This window comes from Pelophylax lessonae (assembly GCF_965119305.1).
Source record: "Pelophylax lessonae genome assembly, chromosome: 1".
Taxonomy (NCBI): Eukaryota; Metazoa; Chordata; class Amphibia; order Anura; family Ranidae; genus Pelophylax; species Pelophylax lessonae.
This window is the reverse complement of record NC_138768.1, coordinates 717159183-717178045: the sequence shown is the minus strand read 5'-3', so window position 1 is coordinate 717178045 and position 18863 is coordinate 717159183. Positions and strand designations below refer to the sequence as shown.

General features: G+C 43.8%; 1 protein-coding gene across 2 annotated transcripts in view; it reads left to right on the top strand.

The window, feature by feature from the left end:
• Positions 1-18863, top strand: part of IRF2 (interferon regulatory factor 2) — a 142243-nt gene that overhangs the window by 75059 nt on the left and 48321 nt on the right. For both annotated transcript variants that reach the window (XM_082242967.1, XM_082242966.1), the window contains exon 3: positions 15764-15863. In XM_082242967.1, coding sequence (XP_082099093.1) covers positions 15764-15863 — 100 coding nt within the window. The remainder of the gene's footprint in view (positions 1-15763; positions 15864-18863) is intronic.

Sequence of the window (18863 nt, the reverse complement as noted above, 5' to 3'; positions counted from 1 at the left end):
TCAGGGGAGAATGAAAACTACTCCTACAAGCTTTAACCAGCTAGCAGCTGCAATCATTTAGCAGTTTATATTTTCTAAAATAATTGCATTTCCAAGTTCTGTGTACTGTCGGAGACCCAGATGTAGTAAATACAGGTTTCTGGGTTTAGTAACACTTTAAGGGGTTTGTGGCTAACTATGGATCATTTGTCAGCAAAGTTTGTTTTGTCCTTTTATCTGTCTACATATGCACCTTTCCTTTTGCCTCCCTGCCATTCCATTTTGCCGCCAGGAATGAGAAATGGAAGCCCAGGGTAAGTGCCTACTCCATTGTTTACAGGGCTGAGGATGCCATCTTCACCCCATGTGACAGCAGCAAGTACCAGTTATTTTTTCTTTTGGTTGGTGGCTGAATGGGGTATTTAGGAAAAGTGAGTAGTGCCACTTCCCCATCAAGCTTCTGATACATTCAAGGAATTTACTATTGCACTTATATAAAAAACATATCTAAGTCTGTCAACAAAGTGTCTGTTTTGTGTTTTAAAATAAAGCTTTTCGGTATACATTGCTTTAAAGCTGAACCCTGAACTTGCATTAAGGTATAGCCACAAATGATGAAAATCCACTTTGTGTGCACCAGATGCCTTTGTAAACCCAGATATGACCTTGTAAAAGTAGTGGTGACATCACTACTGTGTAGCCCATAGCCTGTGCAGAGCTGTGGGAGGGGTCTAACAGCTTCATACACTTACAGGCTGGTTGCAGAAAAAGTACAAGAGGGGACGAATACAGGACCAAGTACCCTGCACTAGGAGAAAGAATAGCGGTGATCGGTCTTTATTACAGGAAGCTCCTGCACAGAGGCAAATTTTCACAGATCTGTAAGAAATACACAAGTAATAATACGTTTGCCTCTTGTATTTAGATGTTTGTTTATCCCTGAGGTTAATATAGTTGTAAAGTTAGAGAAGTATTACTGCCATACCCTCTGTTCTATCAAGCTATAGTACACAGTGTAAATGTTTGTATAAAATTATGTCGCTAAATACCTCATCTCAGATCGTTTCTGTTCAGTCACGTGACCTCCAGCCGCTCTCCTCCCTCAATCTAAGAGCCACAGCGGGAGGGGCCAAAACCCCAGCCGGGAGGTCGCGTCACCACTGTTCTGTCCGCCCAGCCCCTCCCGCTGTAGCCCTTTGATCGGGGGTGGAGAGCAGCCGGAGGTCACGTGACCAAACAGAAACGATCTAACAGAAGTTATGTAGAGGGAATCATTTTATACAAACATGTACACAGTGTAGTATAGCTTGGTAGAACAGAGGGGCTGGCAGTAATTCTTCTCTGATTTTACTGCCAGCTACTAATAGCGGCAGGAGGGGGGCGGGGAAGAGATCGCTCACACACAGGAGCTGACAGGCAGGGAGGAGGTGGCAGAGCATGGAGCAGCGGGATGCCAGAAGCACGTAAAGTGACCACGGTATCGTGGATCAGCAGCCATGATTACCATGGTCTGTTTACATAGGGGACACAGGGACAGACTGGATCAATTTGGTTGTTTTACAGCATAGAAAGGGACAGGTTTGACAGCGCAAGCACTGTCACAAGCATGGTAGGTAAGAATCGATGATTTAAAAAAAATCAGAATTTTGTATTTAAATCAAATTTATTTTAATAAAATGCTTTTGGAGTAAAAATCTATCCATCCCATTAAAGTGGATGGGACTGTCGTGAGTCAACAGCAGGTCAGAAGAGGAGCCGCTGTGGGACAAAGATGACAGTTGCTCTTTGAAAATTCTGATTTAAATGGAGTTGATTTAAATTCAAGCCTTTTTACTAGTGATTTAAATTGTGATTTAAATCAACTTGATTTAAATCAAATCCACCCTGGTCACAAGCACAAGGAACAGTTTTTTTGAAGGATTGCAACCTCTAAATTTAAAGAAAAAATATATAGGGCCTGCCTTTGCTCATCTCTTTTAATTAATACTAGTTGCCCTGCTGTCTGCGACATCTGTACATTCTTTGTCACTGACCTGGAGTAAGCATTTGGATAAAAAGTAGTGAGCTGCATGCTTGTATTAGGTCAGTGCCTTGGAAAGTACCAAAAGCCATTGGATTAACATGACAGCCTGCCAACAAAGAACAAAGCCTTGCAAGCCTTTGCTTTTTAAGGAAGCAGAAATGTTTTTCTTGGTTCAGATCTATGAGGCTAAGGCATGCTAAGAAGGAGTTGCCACACACAGATGTAAGAATTCAAACTTGTCCTTGTATTTCCGGTCACGAAGGTATGAGAACACCATAAAATCAATTTTCTGTACCTTATCTAACATTATAATGTAGCCGTGTAGGTATTAATAGCACCTAAGTGGTGGCATTCTTTAATAAAAATCGGACCACTGCTATAGATGGCAATACATAGCCATGACCAGATTTTTAAAAATGGTGCTAGCAGAGAGTACAAGAAATAAATGTACAGAATGTTTTTTTTTTTTTCATGGAATATATAGATTGTGTCCTAAACCTATGTACTGTCAGTCAGCTATCACAAGGCAAAATACTGCTTCTCTTTCGTTCATTGACAGACACAGCTCCTGATCTTCATAACCATTGGTTATACTGCCCCCTACAGGAGTAGGAAACAGGGCAGAAAATAATCTGGCTACACCTATGGGCAGTCCCAGGGGATATGCTCCCTCTTTCTGCTAGAAGTACCCAGTTTTTTTTCTGCCTAGTCAGAAGTAAAGACCTAGTTCCTTGCTGGGATGTCTGACAAATTTTTTTTAGATAGAATTTTTTTCTCCTGTTTTTTTCTTGTGAGATTTACAATCAACTGCCGGACTGGGCGACGGGCTGGATAATCTAGATCCAGTGGTCACCCCAGTCTGGCCTGCGAGCGCGAGCAGACCTCCCCTCCACGCTAGGTCAACTGTGACATAGCCCCACTGGACAGGGGCTGGCCTGCGAGGTCGCATACAGCCGGGTCTCGGCCAGATTGGCAGTGTTCCTCCGGGCCGACAGTCCCCCATTTTGATGGCAAGGGGTTCTGTCTTGAGCGGTGCCCACCTTGTTCCTGTTATGGTCAGTAGCTGTCCCCCCTCGCCCCCTGGAGGATTTTGGGATGGACGTGGGCCCCTTCATGGGACGGTCAGACAACCGGGTTCCCCTCCTTCCCGTCAGACACCCCCTTTCATCTGTCCCCCATCCTACCCCCCTCCACTTATGCTGGGGCTGAGAGGGTTGTATGGTCCATCTCCTAGGGTGGGGGAAGGGCGCTGTGCTGGCGATGGGGGCCAGGGGGTGCGCTTCCGGCGACTGGACAATCATCTGTGCGGGGGGGGGGGATGGTTTGTACCTGGTGGGTTCTTCTGCCAGGGCCCCCTGTCCTGCCTGGGTCTGTCCTTGAGGCCTAGGGAACCCTCTTGGGTCCCTAGGAGCCTTGTGGTGCCACCATTTTGCTGTAGCCTGTGTGTTTCTATGCATGGTGGCCATGTTTGTGTAGTTCGGCAGCCATTTTGTTGTGGTTTACCATTGAAAATAGTAGCAGCTATGACTGTGGGTGGCGATTTCGGTGGTGGGAGCCCCTCCTCATCCCCTGCTGCTGACTCCTGGATCCTTACTCTTCCTGATCGCCGCACATGGAGTGCAGACGATCTTGGTGCCTGCAGGTGCCTGTTTCTGCTGAGTGATGAGTCTGGTGGAGTTCTCTCCCTCTCTGCTGAAGATCGCTTAGTGCTTGTGCCTGGCGACCGGGTGGTGCTGCCAGTGCGGTGGGGGTTTTCCCTTTGCAGTGTTACTTTTTGTGGGATCCCCCTGGTGACTCATGGTGTCTTTGGAGCATATCTCCCCACCTGACCCCCTCTCTGAGGCTGCGGGCCCTCCAGGTCCCAACCATCCATCGACGCACTGATGGCGGTCCTGGAGTCCTTTGTGCCCCGGGTGGAGGTGGTTTTTGGGCGAGGGGCTAGCAAAAAATGCCCCCCGCCTTCTCCTGCCTTATCTGTCTCATCAGATCCTGAATCTTATTCGGCCACCGTGGATGTGGGTCTTCCTGCTAGGTCTGCGAGGAATCCTTGGATAGTGAGGGTTATTCCTGCACATCTACAACCGTGCACGAAAAGGCGCTGGTGGAAGCACTGATTATATTTGTGTGTGAGACCTTGAATATGGAGGATCCAGCTGCGATGGAGGTGCAGATTCCCTTTGGCACTCACAAGCTATCCAGTGTGGCAAAGGTGTTTCCTTTCCCTGCCCATTTTGACAAAATTGTTCCTAAAGAGTGGGGACGACCAAAGCATCCCCTTGGGGTCCCTAAGCAATTTACTAGGCTCTACCCCTATGAGAAGTCCCTTTTTTTTTTTTTTTTTTTTTTTTTAGTAGATTTTATTGGAGAAGTGAACAGTACAAAAAAATAACAGTTGCATTAAGAACATTTTACATTGAGGATACAATGCAAACAGGAAGCTTACTACGGCACAAGATGCCAAACTAAGAGTAACAGGGTGGGAGAGGGGAAAAGAAGAGTGGAGAGAAAGCGGGGGGGTCCATTCTTAAGATGTGGAGTATTCCACCGGTGGTGGACCCTCCGGTTTCCGGATTGAACAAGGCCATGATTCTGGTTGAAGAGTCCCTGGCCTGTAAGGATCCGGCTGACGGGAAGGCGGAGGCTGTGACCCGCAATATGTACACTCTGGCTGGTATTCACCGTTGCCCTGGTGTCGCAAACTCTGACAGAGTGGGCTAAGCTTTTACGCCGTGACCTGGAGAAGAACAGATCCCCCCTGACCTTGCTGAGTTGGCGTTGAACTGCTTTGTGTGGGTGCAGAAGTTGAGGAGTCTATTCGCATGGTGGTGGCACCCCTGCATCAGGGGGATTTTCTTGCCTCTATCGACATCAAGGATGCTAACCTTCACATTCCAATATGTGCCTGTCACCAGCGCTTCCTCCGCTTTGCCACGGGAGAGGAGGATTATCGGTTTGTGGCATTACCCTTTGGTCTTGCATCTGCTCCTCGGGTCTTCACAAAAGCCCTGGTTCTAGCATTCTTATGCCAATCGGGATTGCGGTACTGGGCTACTTGGATGACCTCTTTCTGCGAGCAGAGTCTCCTACTGCTCTGGTGGAAAACCTGGAAATCCCTATACAAACCCTGAAGGAGTTTGGCTGGATTCTTAGCCAGAGTGCTCCTTCCTCTGGACAAACTCCAGAAATTGTAGGCTCCTACTGTCCAGCCGATGGTCATCCCTCCGGACTTGCATGCAGGTGTTGGGCCTGATTGTGTCTACCTTCAAGGCGGTTCTGTTTGCACAGTTCCATAACAGGTCCCTGCAAAGGGAGATTCTGGACAATCAGATCGGGCTGAGCCGGGGAATGAAGGAGTGCCTGATATGGTGGCTTTGTTCTCCTGTGCTTTCTTTGGGCAAATCCTTCCTCACCTTGTATTTGACCGTGGTCACCACGGATGCGAGCCTGTCCGGCTGGTAAAGCATCGTTGGCAAAAGTTCTGCTCAGGGGATCTGGACGCTGGAAGAGTCCAGACTACCGATCAATGTCTTGGAACTCCGAGCAATCAGACCATTGGACGGATCGTCTTCAGGGATGTCCAGTGCGCATTCAATTGGACAATGCCATGGCCATGGCTTACGTCATTCACCAAGGGGGCACAAAATGTGTCCTGGTGGCTCGGGAGGTAGTCGGCATTCTAAGGTGGGCAGAACGGTTCGTTCCAGCCCTCTCCGCCCTATACATTCCAGGGGTGGAAAACTGGCAGGCGGATTACCTCAGTTGGCAGGCGTTGGACCAAGGGGGGTGGTCCCTTCATCCGGAGGCATTTCATCAGTGGTTTCTCCGGTGGGGCATCCCTGAGGAGGATCTGTTGGTGTCTCTGCTCAACAGAAAGGTGCAGAGGTTTGTGGCGCGGATGCCACAAACGAGCTAGTGGCCCCGTGGGCTTCTGCCAAGTCTTCTACGCAGGATCAAGGCGGAAGGGATTCCGGTCATCTTAGTGGTTCCAGACTGGCCTCGCTGGGCTTGGTAAGCCGATCTGGTGCAGCTGCTTGCCGACGTTCCTTGGAACCTTTCTCTCAGGGGGGGATCTGCTGTCTCAAGGACCATCCTGCCTACAGTCGCTGGCTTTGACGGGTTGGCTGTTGAGTGTGAGGTGCGGATGGATAGAGGTTTATTAGAGTCTGTGATTTTAACACTGTCAAAAGCTAGGAAATCTACTTCTAGGAAGATCTACCATTGTATGTGGAAGACGTATTTGGCGTGGTGTGAGTCTCTTTGGGTTCACCCTCGCTCCTTCTCGGTGGCTCGGATCTTGACCTTCCTTCAACAGGGGGTTGAACAGAAATTGGCCTTGAGTACCATCAAGGGCCAGGTGTCAGCTTTGGCAGTCTTTTTTCAATGACCCTTGGCCACACACTCCCTAGTGCGTACCTTTCTTCAGGGAGTCCGACATTTGATTCCTCCAGTGCATCTCCGTTGCCGCATTGGGACCTCAATTTGGTGCTTTCGGTCCTCCAGAAGCCTCACTTTGAGAATCTTCGGAAGATTCCCTTGCTTACGCTCTCTCAGAAGGTGGCCTTTTTAGTAGCTATCACCTCTGCGCGCAGGGTGACGGAACTGGCGGCGTTATCCTGTAGTTCACCTTACTTGGTGATTCACAGAGCAAAGGTGGTTCTTTGCCACTGTCCGTCATTCCTCCCAAAGATTGTCTCTGATTTTCATTTGAATGAAGACATTGTATTGCCTTCCTTGTGTCCAGGTGGAAACATCGGAAGGAAATTGCTTTGCATGCCTTGGATGTGGTCGAGGCAATTAGGGTGTACCTGGCAGCTACGAAGTCATTTAGGAAGTCAGACTCACTATTTGTGCTCACAGATGGGCCTCGGAAAGGGTTGTCCACTTCCTCTGCGACCATTTCCAGATGGATCAGACAGACGGTGATTCAGGCATATTCCATTAAGAGTCAGGTTCCTCCTTTCCCTGTCAAGGCGCACTGAACTCGGGCGCTCAGACCCTCTTGGGCCTTCCATCAGCAGGCATCAGTGACGCAGGTTTGCAAGGCAGCCACCTGGTCATCGGTGCACACTTTCACAAAGTTCTATAAAGTTGATGTGTTGACATCTGCGGATGCTTCTTTTGGTTTGGCAGGCTGCTGTTCAGAGGACTTGATCCTCTTTGAGGGTGTATTGTTTTTTTCAGGTCTGTTCCAGTTTTTTGTTGCGCTCCTGTTGCCTGGTTGGCTACTGTTTTAACCTGGAGAATTTTTTTTTTTGCTTTTTTCCCTACCCCTCATGTTTAACACTGCTTTGGGACATCCCAATGGTTACAAAGATCAGGAGCTGTGTCCGTCAATGAACGAAAGAGAAAATTTAATTTTTGACTTACTGTAAAATCAGTTTCTTTGATGTTCATTGACAGACACAGCACCCATCCCTCTGTGGAGTTGTAATTCTTATGACACTGCTTGTAAAAAAACTGAGTACCTATAGCTGGGAAAAGGAGTATACCGCCTGGGACTGGCCATTGGCGTAGCCAGATTCATTTTCTGCCTAGTGTGCTACTCCTGTAGGGGGCAGTATAACCAATGGTTATGAAGATCAGGAGCTGTGTCCGTCAATGAACATTAGAAAAGTGGATTTTACAGTAAGTCAAAAATACTAATTCTTCTTGAAAACTTGACATGTATGTACAGTATATATTTACACGTCAGAGCTATTTGTGCCAAAGTTCATCCTGAGTTGTTTAAACAGAAAGGTAATGTAGTTTACATTTCATCTATATTTACTTTGTCAACAGGTTATGCTAATGAATTTAAAAGCAAAATTCACAGGTAAAATGTATGCATAGGCTTAAAGCTAAATTCTAGGCAGATATAATTACTCGTTCGTGCAGTTCAGTATTAAAAAAAAAAAAAAAAAAAAACATTTAAAATGCAACCAATTTAAAGCGATTGTAAACCTGCTGAAGAAAAAAAAACACTGCAAGATAAAGGCATCGCATACTAGCACTTTATGAAATACTCACCTTAGAATGAAGCTCACTCAGGGGCGCTCCTCCTTTCTTCTAGGATTACGGTTTTGACACTGCGAGTGGCCGGAGCAGCGATGACATCACTTGGTGTCGGCAAGAAGCTCTGAAGTTCCGGCATGGTGCGCCGGACTTTCAGAGCGCATGCGCCACTGACATCAGTGTCTACATGCAGGGTGAATATCTCTTAATCTGTGTAAGTTTAGGAGATATTCATTTTACCTACAGGTAAGCCTTATCACACCTGTAGATAAAATTAAGAAATCGGGGTATACAACCACTTTAAATACCTCAATTTTACTTGATTTCAACCTGTTTAGCATTGCTCACACTGGGAGCGGGATCAGCAGTAGTTGCGGCCATCAGGTGTCCCGCATTCACATGTGCTGACTGAAAGAGGGAGCACGGAGATTACCTCAGCAGCCTGTTGCTGCTCCTTCACTAGCCAGTCTTAGGCTGCTGGCAGGGGGTGACCTAGCTGTGATGATTAAGCAGCAGAAAAATCTGGTCACCAAGCTGGTTGTACTGCCTGGCAGAACTGTGTAAGGCTGGCCATACATTATACCATATTCTTGTACAATTTTCATTGAGATTTACCAAAACCGTATAATATGAGGTCAAACCTAAACACCTTCAATTTGTATGCAATCAGGCAGACCCTTGTACTAAATGGTGTAAGATAAATCTAAAGGAAATTGAATAATAAAATTGTATAATGTATGGCCAGTTTAAGGCTAGCCATACATACTTAGATTTCTTTTGTTTAGCCACACAGGGCTGAATGAGAGAAATCAATTGATTTCTCCATTCACTCTAGTGGATGGAGGAATCTTCCCTGCTGGCTATTGTTCTCCGACATTCGACACTCATGGCTGTCAGAATATCCAAACAGTGGCTACCTCCAATTGCCCACAGTCACTTTTCGGCTAACAATTTTCCACCCGATCCTTCAACTTTCAGATCTAAGGATGACGGGTGGAGTGGGACTGACAGGGCCACCCACATTTCAAATTTAAAAAAAAAAAATAAACATTTTCTCTGTGAATGGCTAGCTTAACTCTTTGGGCTTTATGAACATCAATCCTTTGGCAGGTAAAACAGCTTCCATATAGGTTTTTTGTGTACAGTATTTAGCTGCTTAGCTGCAAGTATCCCAACCAACTGAAAAAAAATCCAGATGTAGGTAATTAAATAAAGGGAATTACCAGTGATGTGTGTAACTGTGTATATATAAAAAGCGTTTTGTATGGACATACAATTTTAATCTCAGAGAAATGCAGTTTATAGCAAAATCTTTGTTAGTAGACTGGCACCCTAAAATGGGGAATTTCATAGAGCCAAGAAACCTTCAGTAAAATTCATCTCAGCTGACTTGCTTGCAGTTCTGATCAGTGGAGTTCTATAGTGTTTAATTAACAGAAATCAAAGAACTACTAAAGAAAACATGTAGTGAAAGCAGTTTGGGGCTGTCATGCTGACCTTCTTCTGAAACTTCTTTTTGCCTGGCTGTGTTTGGCCTCAGTGCTTCTAAAGCCCCGTACACACGTGTCAAAAATTGGCAGGGAATTTTCGGCCAACGTCCGATCTGCCGATTTTCGGCTTGTTAGTATGATGCTTCCGACAACCAACTCCGACTTTTCGGCCGAAAAAAATCTGGTGTGCAGACTATAAAATTTTTGTTGGCCGTCAGTACAGATTTCGACAGGGAAAAATCTGATGAGCAAGTCTGGGCATGCTCAGTGAAGAAAAAACACAAAGAAAACAAACCAACACATGACATCACTTCTGAAGTAGAATTTTGTTGGCCGAGAAAATTTGTGTGCAGTCTAGGCACATTCCAACCAACAAGACACAACTTGGACAAAAGTCGGACGATCGGTCAGCCGATAATCGTTGCGTTTGTACAGGGCTTTAGTCATTGACCCAGAATAGCCATATACAGTGCATCCAGAAAGTATTCACAGCGCTTTTTCCACGTTTTTGTTATGTTACAGCTTTGTTCCGAAATTGAATAAATTCATTATTTTCCTCAAAATTCTACAAACAATACCCCATAATGACAACGTGAAAGAAGTTTGTTTGAAATCTTTGTAAACTTGTTAAAAAGAAAAAATGAAATCACATGTACATAAGTATTCACAGCCTTTGCCATGACACACAAAATTGAGCTCATGTGAATCCTGTTTCCACTGATCATCCTTGAGATGTTTCTACAACTTGATTGGAGTCCACCTGTGGTAAATTCAGTTGATTGGACATGATTTGGAAAGGCTTGTCTATAATAAGGTCCCACAGTTAACAGTGCATGTCAGAGCACAAACCAAGCCATGCAGTCCAAGGAATTGTCTGTTGAACTCCGAAATAGGATTGCATCGAGGCACAGATCTGGGGAAAGGGTACAGGAAAAATTTCTACAGCATTGAAGGTCCCAATGAGCACAGTGGCCTCCATCGTCAAAAAATGGAAGAAGTTTGGATCCACCAGGACTCTTCATAGAACAGGCCGTCCGGCTAATCTGAGCATTTGGGGGAGAAGGGCCCTCGTCAGGGAGGTGACCAAGAACCCAATGGTCACTCTGACAGAGCTCAATCTCTGCAGCATTCCACAAATCGGGCCTGTATGGTAGAGTGGCCAGATGGAAGCCACTCTTCCGTAAAAGGCATATGACAACCTGCTTGAGTTTGCCAAAAGGCACCTGAAGGACTTTCAGACCATTAGAAACAAAATTCTCTGGTCTAAAAAAAACAAAGATTGAACCTATTCGCCTGAATGGCAAGCGTCATGTCTTGAGGAAACCAGACACCACTCATCACCTGGCCAATACCACCCCTACAGTGAAGTATGGTGGTGGCAGCATCATGGTGTGGGAATGTTTTTCAGCGGCAGGAACTAGGAGACTAGTCAGGATTGAGGAAAAGATGAATACAGCAATGTACAGAGACATCCTTGATGAAAACCTGCTCCAGAGTGCTCTGGACCTCAGACTAGGGTGAAAATCCATCTTCCAACAGGACAACGACTCTAAGCAAACAGCCAAGATAACAAAGTAGTGGTTACGGGACAACTCTGTGAATGTCCTTGAGTGGACCAGCCAGAGCCCCCAGACTTTAACCTCCTTAAACATCTCTTCAGAGATCTGAAATTGACTGTGCACTGACTCTCCCCATCCAACCTGATGGAGCTTGAGAAGTCCTGCAAAGAAGAATGGGAGAAATTGCCCAAAAATAGGTGTGCCAAGCTTGTAGCATCACTTGAGGTTGTAATTGGTGCCAAAGGTGCGTCAACAAAGTATTGAGCAAAGGCTGTGAATACTTATGTACATGTATTTTTCAAACAAACTTCTTTCATGTTGTCATTATGGGGTATTGTTTGTAGAATTTTGAGGAAAATAATGAAATTAATCTATTTTGGAATAAGGCTGTAACATAACAAAATGTGGAAAAAGTGAAGCGCTGTGAATACTTTCCAGGAGCACTGTATTAGAAAGTCAGTGCTTCTAACAAGCCCGTGCCTCAAAAGGTTTAAAGCCATTGGATCCGCATGACAGCTAGGCAACTAGAAATTCAGAAGCAGAGGTTTATCAGTGGCTCAGTTGACTTTGATATACTATATCAAACATTTACTATATGGGTGTGTTTTTATATTTTTTTTTTTTGTGTTTTAAGGTTAAAAAAAATTACATTTTGGTAATATTCTTTGTTCATAAATATATGCTCATACAGGCTGCAGCATATGTAGTTCAAGAAGTCCTCCATCTTGGCAATGTTGGGTGTTTTCCACTCTGAACTCTTATCTTGCATATCTAAAATGTGCCTGAAAGAGTCTCAGGCCTCCTATTAATATTCTTTTGATCGATCTCCAAGTACTGTTGTTTTGCTGTTCTCAAGTTTTCTATTCCCGCAGCCCTCTAGAGCAGCCTTTCCCAATCTTTTTAACATTGAGGAACCCTTTAACTACCCTTGCCGGTCTTGGGGAACCCCTGCTAAAATTACTGTAGCTCACAGTACATTAGTGTGATTGATATGTTGAATTACAAAAATTAAAAAAATTAAGGAAAGGTCATAACTTTGCGTACTTTACACAAACTGTATATAACAGTTGTTTTCCGTAATGAAACTGAATAAACAATAATAAAGGCCAAAAAGAAATGCAGACATTAAAAGTTGTAATGTTCCCTTAACATTGGTGGTTAGTAAAATGCTTCTCATATTGGTGGCCAATGGAAGAATGACTACCTTACATTGGTGGTTTTGAGATATTGGGAGAAGGGCCATTCCATACTGGTAAGTGGGGAAAAATGTTCATTACATCAGCAACTGGTGGAAAGAATCTCCTTACATTGGTGGTCAATGAGAAAAATGTTCATTACATTGGGTATCAGGGAGGAATAATCTCTTTACATTAGTTGTCAGTGGCAAAACTGATCATTGTATTGATCACCAGCAGGAAGAATGTTCATTACATATGTGATCAGTAGCTAAAAAGGTCACTGGTGTTGGAAGATACTTATTTAACCACTTTAAGACCAGGCTTTTTTTGGCACTTTTTGTTTTCAAGTTTAAAATCTGTATTTTTTTTCTAGATTACTTATAACCGCCAAACATTATACATACATATACATATATATATATATATATATATAAAACCCCATTTTTTATTTTATTTTTTTGTAAAATGTGAAAGATGATGTTACAACTTTTAATTGTGCTAAAAATTGTATGTCATCTATCTTGTGTAACATCGCACAGGTCTTAATATGCCTCAAGTATGATCACAGTTACCAGTGCTTCATTGTCAGGTTGTATTGTGTATGGTAACATTAAGTGGTTGAGGACTTTCCTTGGCAGCAAGAACCTGCATGAGAGGAGATAAGGACCTAGAATGGGAATGTTGAGGTGCAAAGTAAAGTTTATTTTTGAAGAAGACACATGCTTTGCTCCCAGTAGGAAGGCCAGCTTGCTTTACCTGAAATTAAGAGACCCAAATGTCCCTTTCCTGAGGGAATGGGAAAAAGAAATGGGTATTACCCTTTCTTCGGAATGGGAAAACCGAATAATCAAATCAACGTTTTCAACGTCAATTTGTACCAAAATACAAGAATTGAACTATAAAATATTGACCAGATGGTACTATACCCCAGTAAGAATGAACAAAGTCTCCTCAACAAATACCGACCGGTGCTGGAGGTGTGAAACAGAAAGGGGGACAATGTTTTCACATTTTTTGGTCATGCTCCAAGTTGGAAATATTCTGGGAGCAGCTCTGGAAGGTGATTCAGAGAATTACGAAATATCAAATCTTAAAAGAACCAGCCTTTTTTCTGTTACATGCCTCCAGTAAACCAATTCAAAATTATAAACAATCTATTATCCCACACCTGATAAATGCAGCTAAAATATGTATTCCCCTTAAATGGAGAGACGTAGATCCACCAAAGATAAATTTATGGATAAAAAATAATAAGAAATAAACAAATTAGAGAACTTGGTACTGTCCGCTCGTCAACAGTTAGATAAATATAAGAAGAAATGGAAACAGTGGAATGACTATGTTAACTCGGAGGAGTGTCAATCCTTAATCACAGAATAAGAAATATGACTAATATAGTGGTGATGTTCATATGGCCTCCATGATTCTCAAATAATTTTTTTTTTTTTTGGTGTGTTGTTTGCTTTGTTGTTTGGTTGGGAAGGAAAATGAGGAGGAAAAAGGAGATTTGGGATCAGTTATAATAAGATAGTTGTAAAATGAAGTAATAAGTGATCTTTTGTTGATTTCGTATAGGACTTTGGAAAAAGGAATGTAAATTGTTAATATTGGATTGGAATGTATAAATTGTATATGCAACTGAACTAAATAAATAAAAATAAAATTTGAAAAAAAAAAAAAAAAGAGACCCAAATGTTACTGTTTACTGCAAGTAATTGGACACTCTGATTTGGTTGAACACAGAAGAGGCTCTGGTGATGGTAGAAGGTCTGGCATGTAAACGTTGACCCGGGCTCAGCTGGAATCCAGCAACAATTCCAAAACCCCCATCAGGTGTATCCTACTGAAATAAGCACCTGCAGCTCACCAAGCATTGCTAGGATGTTGGCCTCCTATGTATAGAGAATGCAAGGACTTACCTTGTATACAGCCTGGCTAGGCCCTGTACTGAATGTCCCTAAATGATGGTTTACAGCAGTGGTCTTCAAATTGCAGCCCTCTGCTTGCCTTTATCCAGCCCTTGGGGCACTATCCCTCAGAGACACTAACAAAGCAATATCAACAATAGGATACCATTTCTCCCACTGACACCAACATTCAGGCACTATTCCTCCCAATGATACCAACGACGGGGCACTATTCTTCCCCCTAATAACAAATGTGGCGATGCTTACTCCCACTGATGCCGGGAAAATCTCTACTCCCGCTGGCCACAGTCCGGCCCCCCTAAAGTCTAAACGACAATAAACTGGCCCTTTGTTTAGAAAGTTTGGAGACCCCTGGTTTACAGTAAAGACTGTTAAAGCTATACAACCTGTGCTTGTGAAAGTGTCCCTTTTGCTATTCTTTCTTCCTGTCTGTGACTTCTTATAGGCAATTTACCCTTTTTCTCTGGTGCATCTACTTACTGTACATGTACAACACCTATGTAGAGGGAATTGAAGGCTGTATTAGAAACCCTGCACCAGGACAGAATCTTGAATGGGGACAACTCCTTTTTATTATGAGCTGTTCCATTCACTTGAGATTGAAAATAATACATGTGCTATGCACCTAAGTTTCTAAGGCAGCCTTAACCTTTCATAAGACAAAGGCCAATTTCTTCTTTGGGAAAACTGTTTTATTATTTGGCCCCATTCACACTCGAGCTGAGTGTTTCTTCGGCCGTCGTTTAAGCATTTTTGTTTAGAGAATGTACAGGTGGTTTTGTGTGCATTTCAGACTTGAGCTCATTTTTATTTTTTTTATTTTTAAGCCAATGGAAAACTAGTAAATAGCCATTTTTTTGCAGGCCCAGGCTGTTGAGGCCAGGATGTGCAATTCTGTTCAATAAAACCTTTTCAAGCAACAAGCTTCAAACGACACTACGCATTCATGTGAACGGGCACCACTGGAAAAAAATAGAATCCTAGTGTTGAAGGCTGAAACCCTTTTGGTGAATCTTTAAATCACACTTCAAATTGCTCAGTTGTGAACCGGGCCTTTTCCATGTGTTTGTTCAAATGTTATTCACCCATGTTTTCCCTACTTTGTCTACAACTTGTTATAAACAGCAGTAGTGCAGTGTATGAGGGCACTCTGACATATATTCTGGAATATTATATATAAAAGTGTTATCTTGGTTTGCTGTGAAGGTTAATAATCTAACTGGGTAGGCTGTGCCAACAGCATGAACAGCAGCTTTGTTCCAGGAAAGTGTTTCAAACTGTTATCAGTTTCAGCCAGCTCTGCATGAAGAGTCCGGATGTGAAGTTTTGCTTTCTCATGGCAAGATAAGCAAAGTCCACTAAAAATTTACTACCCAGAGCCCAGCGAAAAGTGTATTTTGCAATGTATTTTATGAAAAGCGAGATATGCCAATAGTAATGGCTAGCCTCACTTCAGCCATGTTATACATGATTCATAATTTCCGTTTAAATAAAGATAATAGTATGCATGGGATGCTGTTTGCATCACCGCCGGTGTTTCTGGCTCTGTTGAAAGTTTGCTTCCATTAATGTAGTTGTGGCTGCGTAAATATGTATTTTATGTCTTTTATTTCAGGAAAAGAAAATATTCCAGATTCCATGGATGCATGCAGCACGTCATGGGTGGGATGTGGACAAAGATGCTCCTCTGTTCAGAAACTGGGCAATTCATACAGGTATTCAATGCATGTCAACACGACACTTAAACACATATTGTGTCTCAACTGTTTAATCCGCCTTTGTTAATAGACTAAATCATCAGCTCCTAGATAGGCATGTAATGACAATATTGTGAATAAAAATCAGACCCAGGATTCTCATTCTCTTACTCAAGAGTCTACTGCTTTTCACAGCAGTATGGACTTGGATTATTATTAATTATGGGTGATGTTGTTAGGCTTGTTTTATTCAGCACAGCCCATTGTACATTTCAGAATCAAACCTTCCAATAGCAAGACCAAATTTGATTTAGTATTGCAAGTTCCAAATGAATATGAAGCTAAAAAAATGAAAAAAGAATTGGGTCTTTTCACACCTTGGATTTTTTTCGGACTCTGAGTAGATTGCTGCCCTTAACATTGCGTGTTCTTCTGCTTAGTTACTAAATGGGTGTGCATGTATATATCTATAATTTGCCCATCAAAAAAGTATGTATGGAGCTATACCAGGGCTCGACAAAACCCAGGCGCCAGGTCGCAATGGCGGCTGGAAATTGCGTCCTTGCACCTGGGTTACACCGTAGCAATGGTCGGGATCCTCCCATGTGGCCCACCTGCAAGTGCGCGGACTAGCGTCGGGCTTATCGATAATTGGGGTAATGGCTTTGCAGCCTGCTGGAGTGGGGTACATGCTCCTATGTAAAAACTGGCACCCTCTGGTGGACGGTGCTTTGATGATCGCGTCTTGCTCTCACTGCCTGCCCACCTCAGACATCATCTTCCCAGGTTGACAGCTGGGCTTGATCAGTCGCCCTTTCCTTACTGCTGCTGAGTGGAAGGGGAGTGCCACCTCAGTGCTTGGCAGTTGCCATCAGTGCCACCTGTCAGCGCAGCCTATCAGTGCTCATTAGTGCCAGCTATCAGTGCCCATCAGTGTCACCTGTCCTTGCAGCCTATCTGTACCACCTATCCGTGCAGCCTAATCAGTGCCCATCGGTGCTGCCTGTCAGTGCCCATCAACACTGCCTCATCAGTGCCCATCAGTGCCCATCAGTGCAGCCCGGTCAGTGCCACCTTTTTTTTTTTTCTCCAATTTTATTTTTAATCACTTGACACCAGGTGTGAGCAATTCTTATTGCTTGACACCCAGAACATGCAGCTCTGGATGCTGGGCACTGGATTTAAAAAAACTCCTAACTTTTTTGCTGGCTCCTAGAGTCTAAGCAAATTTGTCAAACCCTCAGCTATACAGTATCTCATAAAAGTGAGCACACCCCTCACATTTTGGTAAATATTTTATTTCTTTTTATGTGACAAAACTGAAGAAATTACACTTTGCTACAATGTAAAGTGGTGAGTGTACAGCTTGTATAACAGTGTAAATTTGATGTCCCCTCAAAATAACTCAACAAACAGCCATTAATGTCTAAACTGCTGGCAACAAAAGTGAGTACACCCCCAAGTGAAAATGTCCTAATTGGGCTTAAAGTGTCAATATTTTGTGTGGCTACAATTATTTTCCAGCACTGCCTTAACCCTCTTGGGCATTGAGTTTACCAGAGGTTCACAGGTTGCAACTGGAGTACTCTTCCACTCCTCCATGAGGGCATCACTGAGCTGGTGGATGTTGGAGACCTTGCTCTCCAACATCCAATAGGCTTTAGGTCTGGAGACATGTTTAGCCAGTTCATTACCTTTTATCCTTACCTTCTTTAGCAAGGCAGTGGTTGTCTTGGAGGTGTGGTTTGGGGTCGTTATCATGTTGAAATACTGCTCTGCGGCCCAGACTCTGAAGGGAGGGGATCATGCTCTGCTTCAGTATGTCACAGTACAAGTTGGCATTCATGGTTTCCTCAATGAACTGTGGCTCCCCAGTGTCGGCAGCACTAATGCAGCCCCAGACCATGACACTCCCACCACCATACTTGTCTTTGTACTCCTTACCTGGTTGCTGCCACACACTCTTGACACCATCTGAACTAAATAAGTTTATCTTGGTCTCATCAGACCACAGGACATGGTTCCAGTAATCTTTGTCCTTGGTCTGCTTGTCTTCAGCAAACTGTTTGTGGGCTTTCTTGTGCATCATCTTTAGAAGAGGCTCTCTTTTGGGACGACAGCCATGCAGGCCACGTTGATGCAGTATGCTGTGTATGGCACTGACAGGCTGACCCCCCACCCCTTCAACCTCTTCAGCAATGCTGGCAGCACTCATACGTCTATTTCCCAAAGACAACTTTTGGATATGACGCTGAGCACATGCACTTCTGTTCTGCGTGGAACCTGTCCTGTTAAACAGCTGTATGGTCTTGGCCACCGTGCTGCAGCTCAGTTTCAGGGTCTTGGCAATCTTCTTATAGCCTAGGCCATTTTTATGTAGAGAAACCATTCTTTTTTTCAGATCCTCAGAGAGTTCTTTGCTATGTTGAACTTCCAGTGACCAGTATGCGAGAGTGAGAGCGATAGCAACAAATTTAACACACCTGCTCCCCAATTACATGAGACCTCGTAACACCAAAGAGTCACATGGCACCGGGGAGGGAAAATGGCTAAGTGGGCCTAATTTGGACATATTCACTTAGGGGTGTACTCACTTTTGTTGCTGGGGGTTTTGATATTAATGGCTGTATGTTGAGTTATTTTGAGGGGACAGCAAATTTACACTGTTATAAAAGCTGTACATTCACTACTTTACATTGTAGAAAAGTGTAATTTCTTCAGTGTTATCACATAAAACATTTCATAAAATATTTACAAAAATGTGAGGGGGTGTACTCACTTTTGTGAAATACTGTATATGTGAGTGTGTATAATTTATGATTAACCACTTGCCACCCGCCCACAGTCAAATGACGGCGGAGTGGTGCGGCTGTCGTTCTGGGACACCGTCATATGACGGCGCACCAGAACGGCCTCTCGCAGTGCTATTGTATTGATCGTGGTAAAGAGCCAATGACATGGCTCTTTACCCATGTGATTGCCTTTGTCCAATCACAGCCGGTCACATGCAAATGAGGA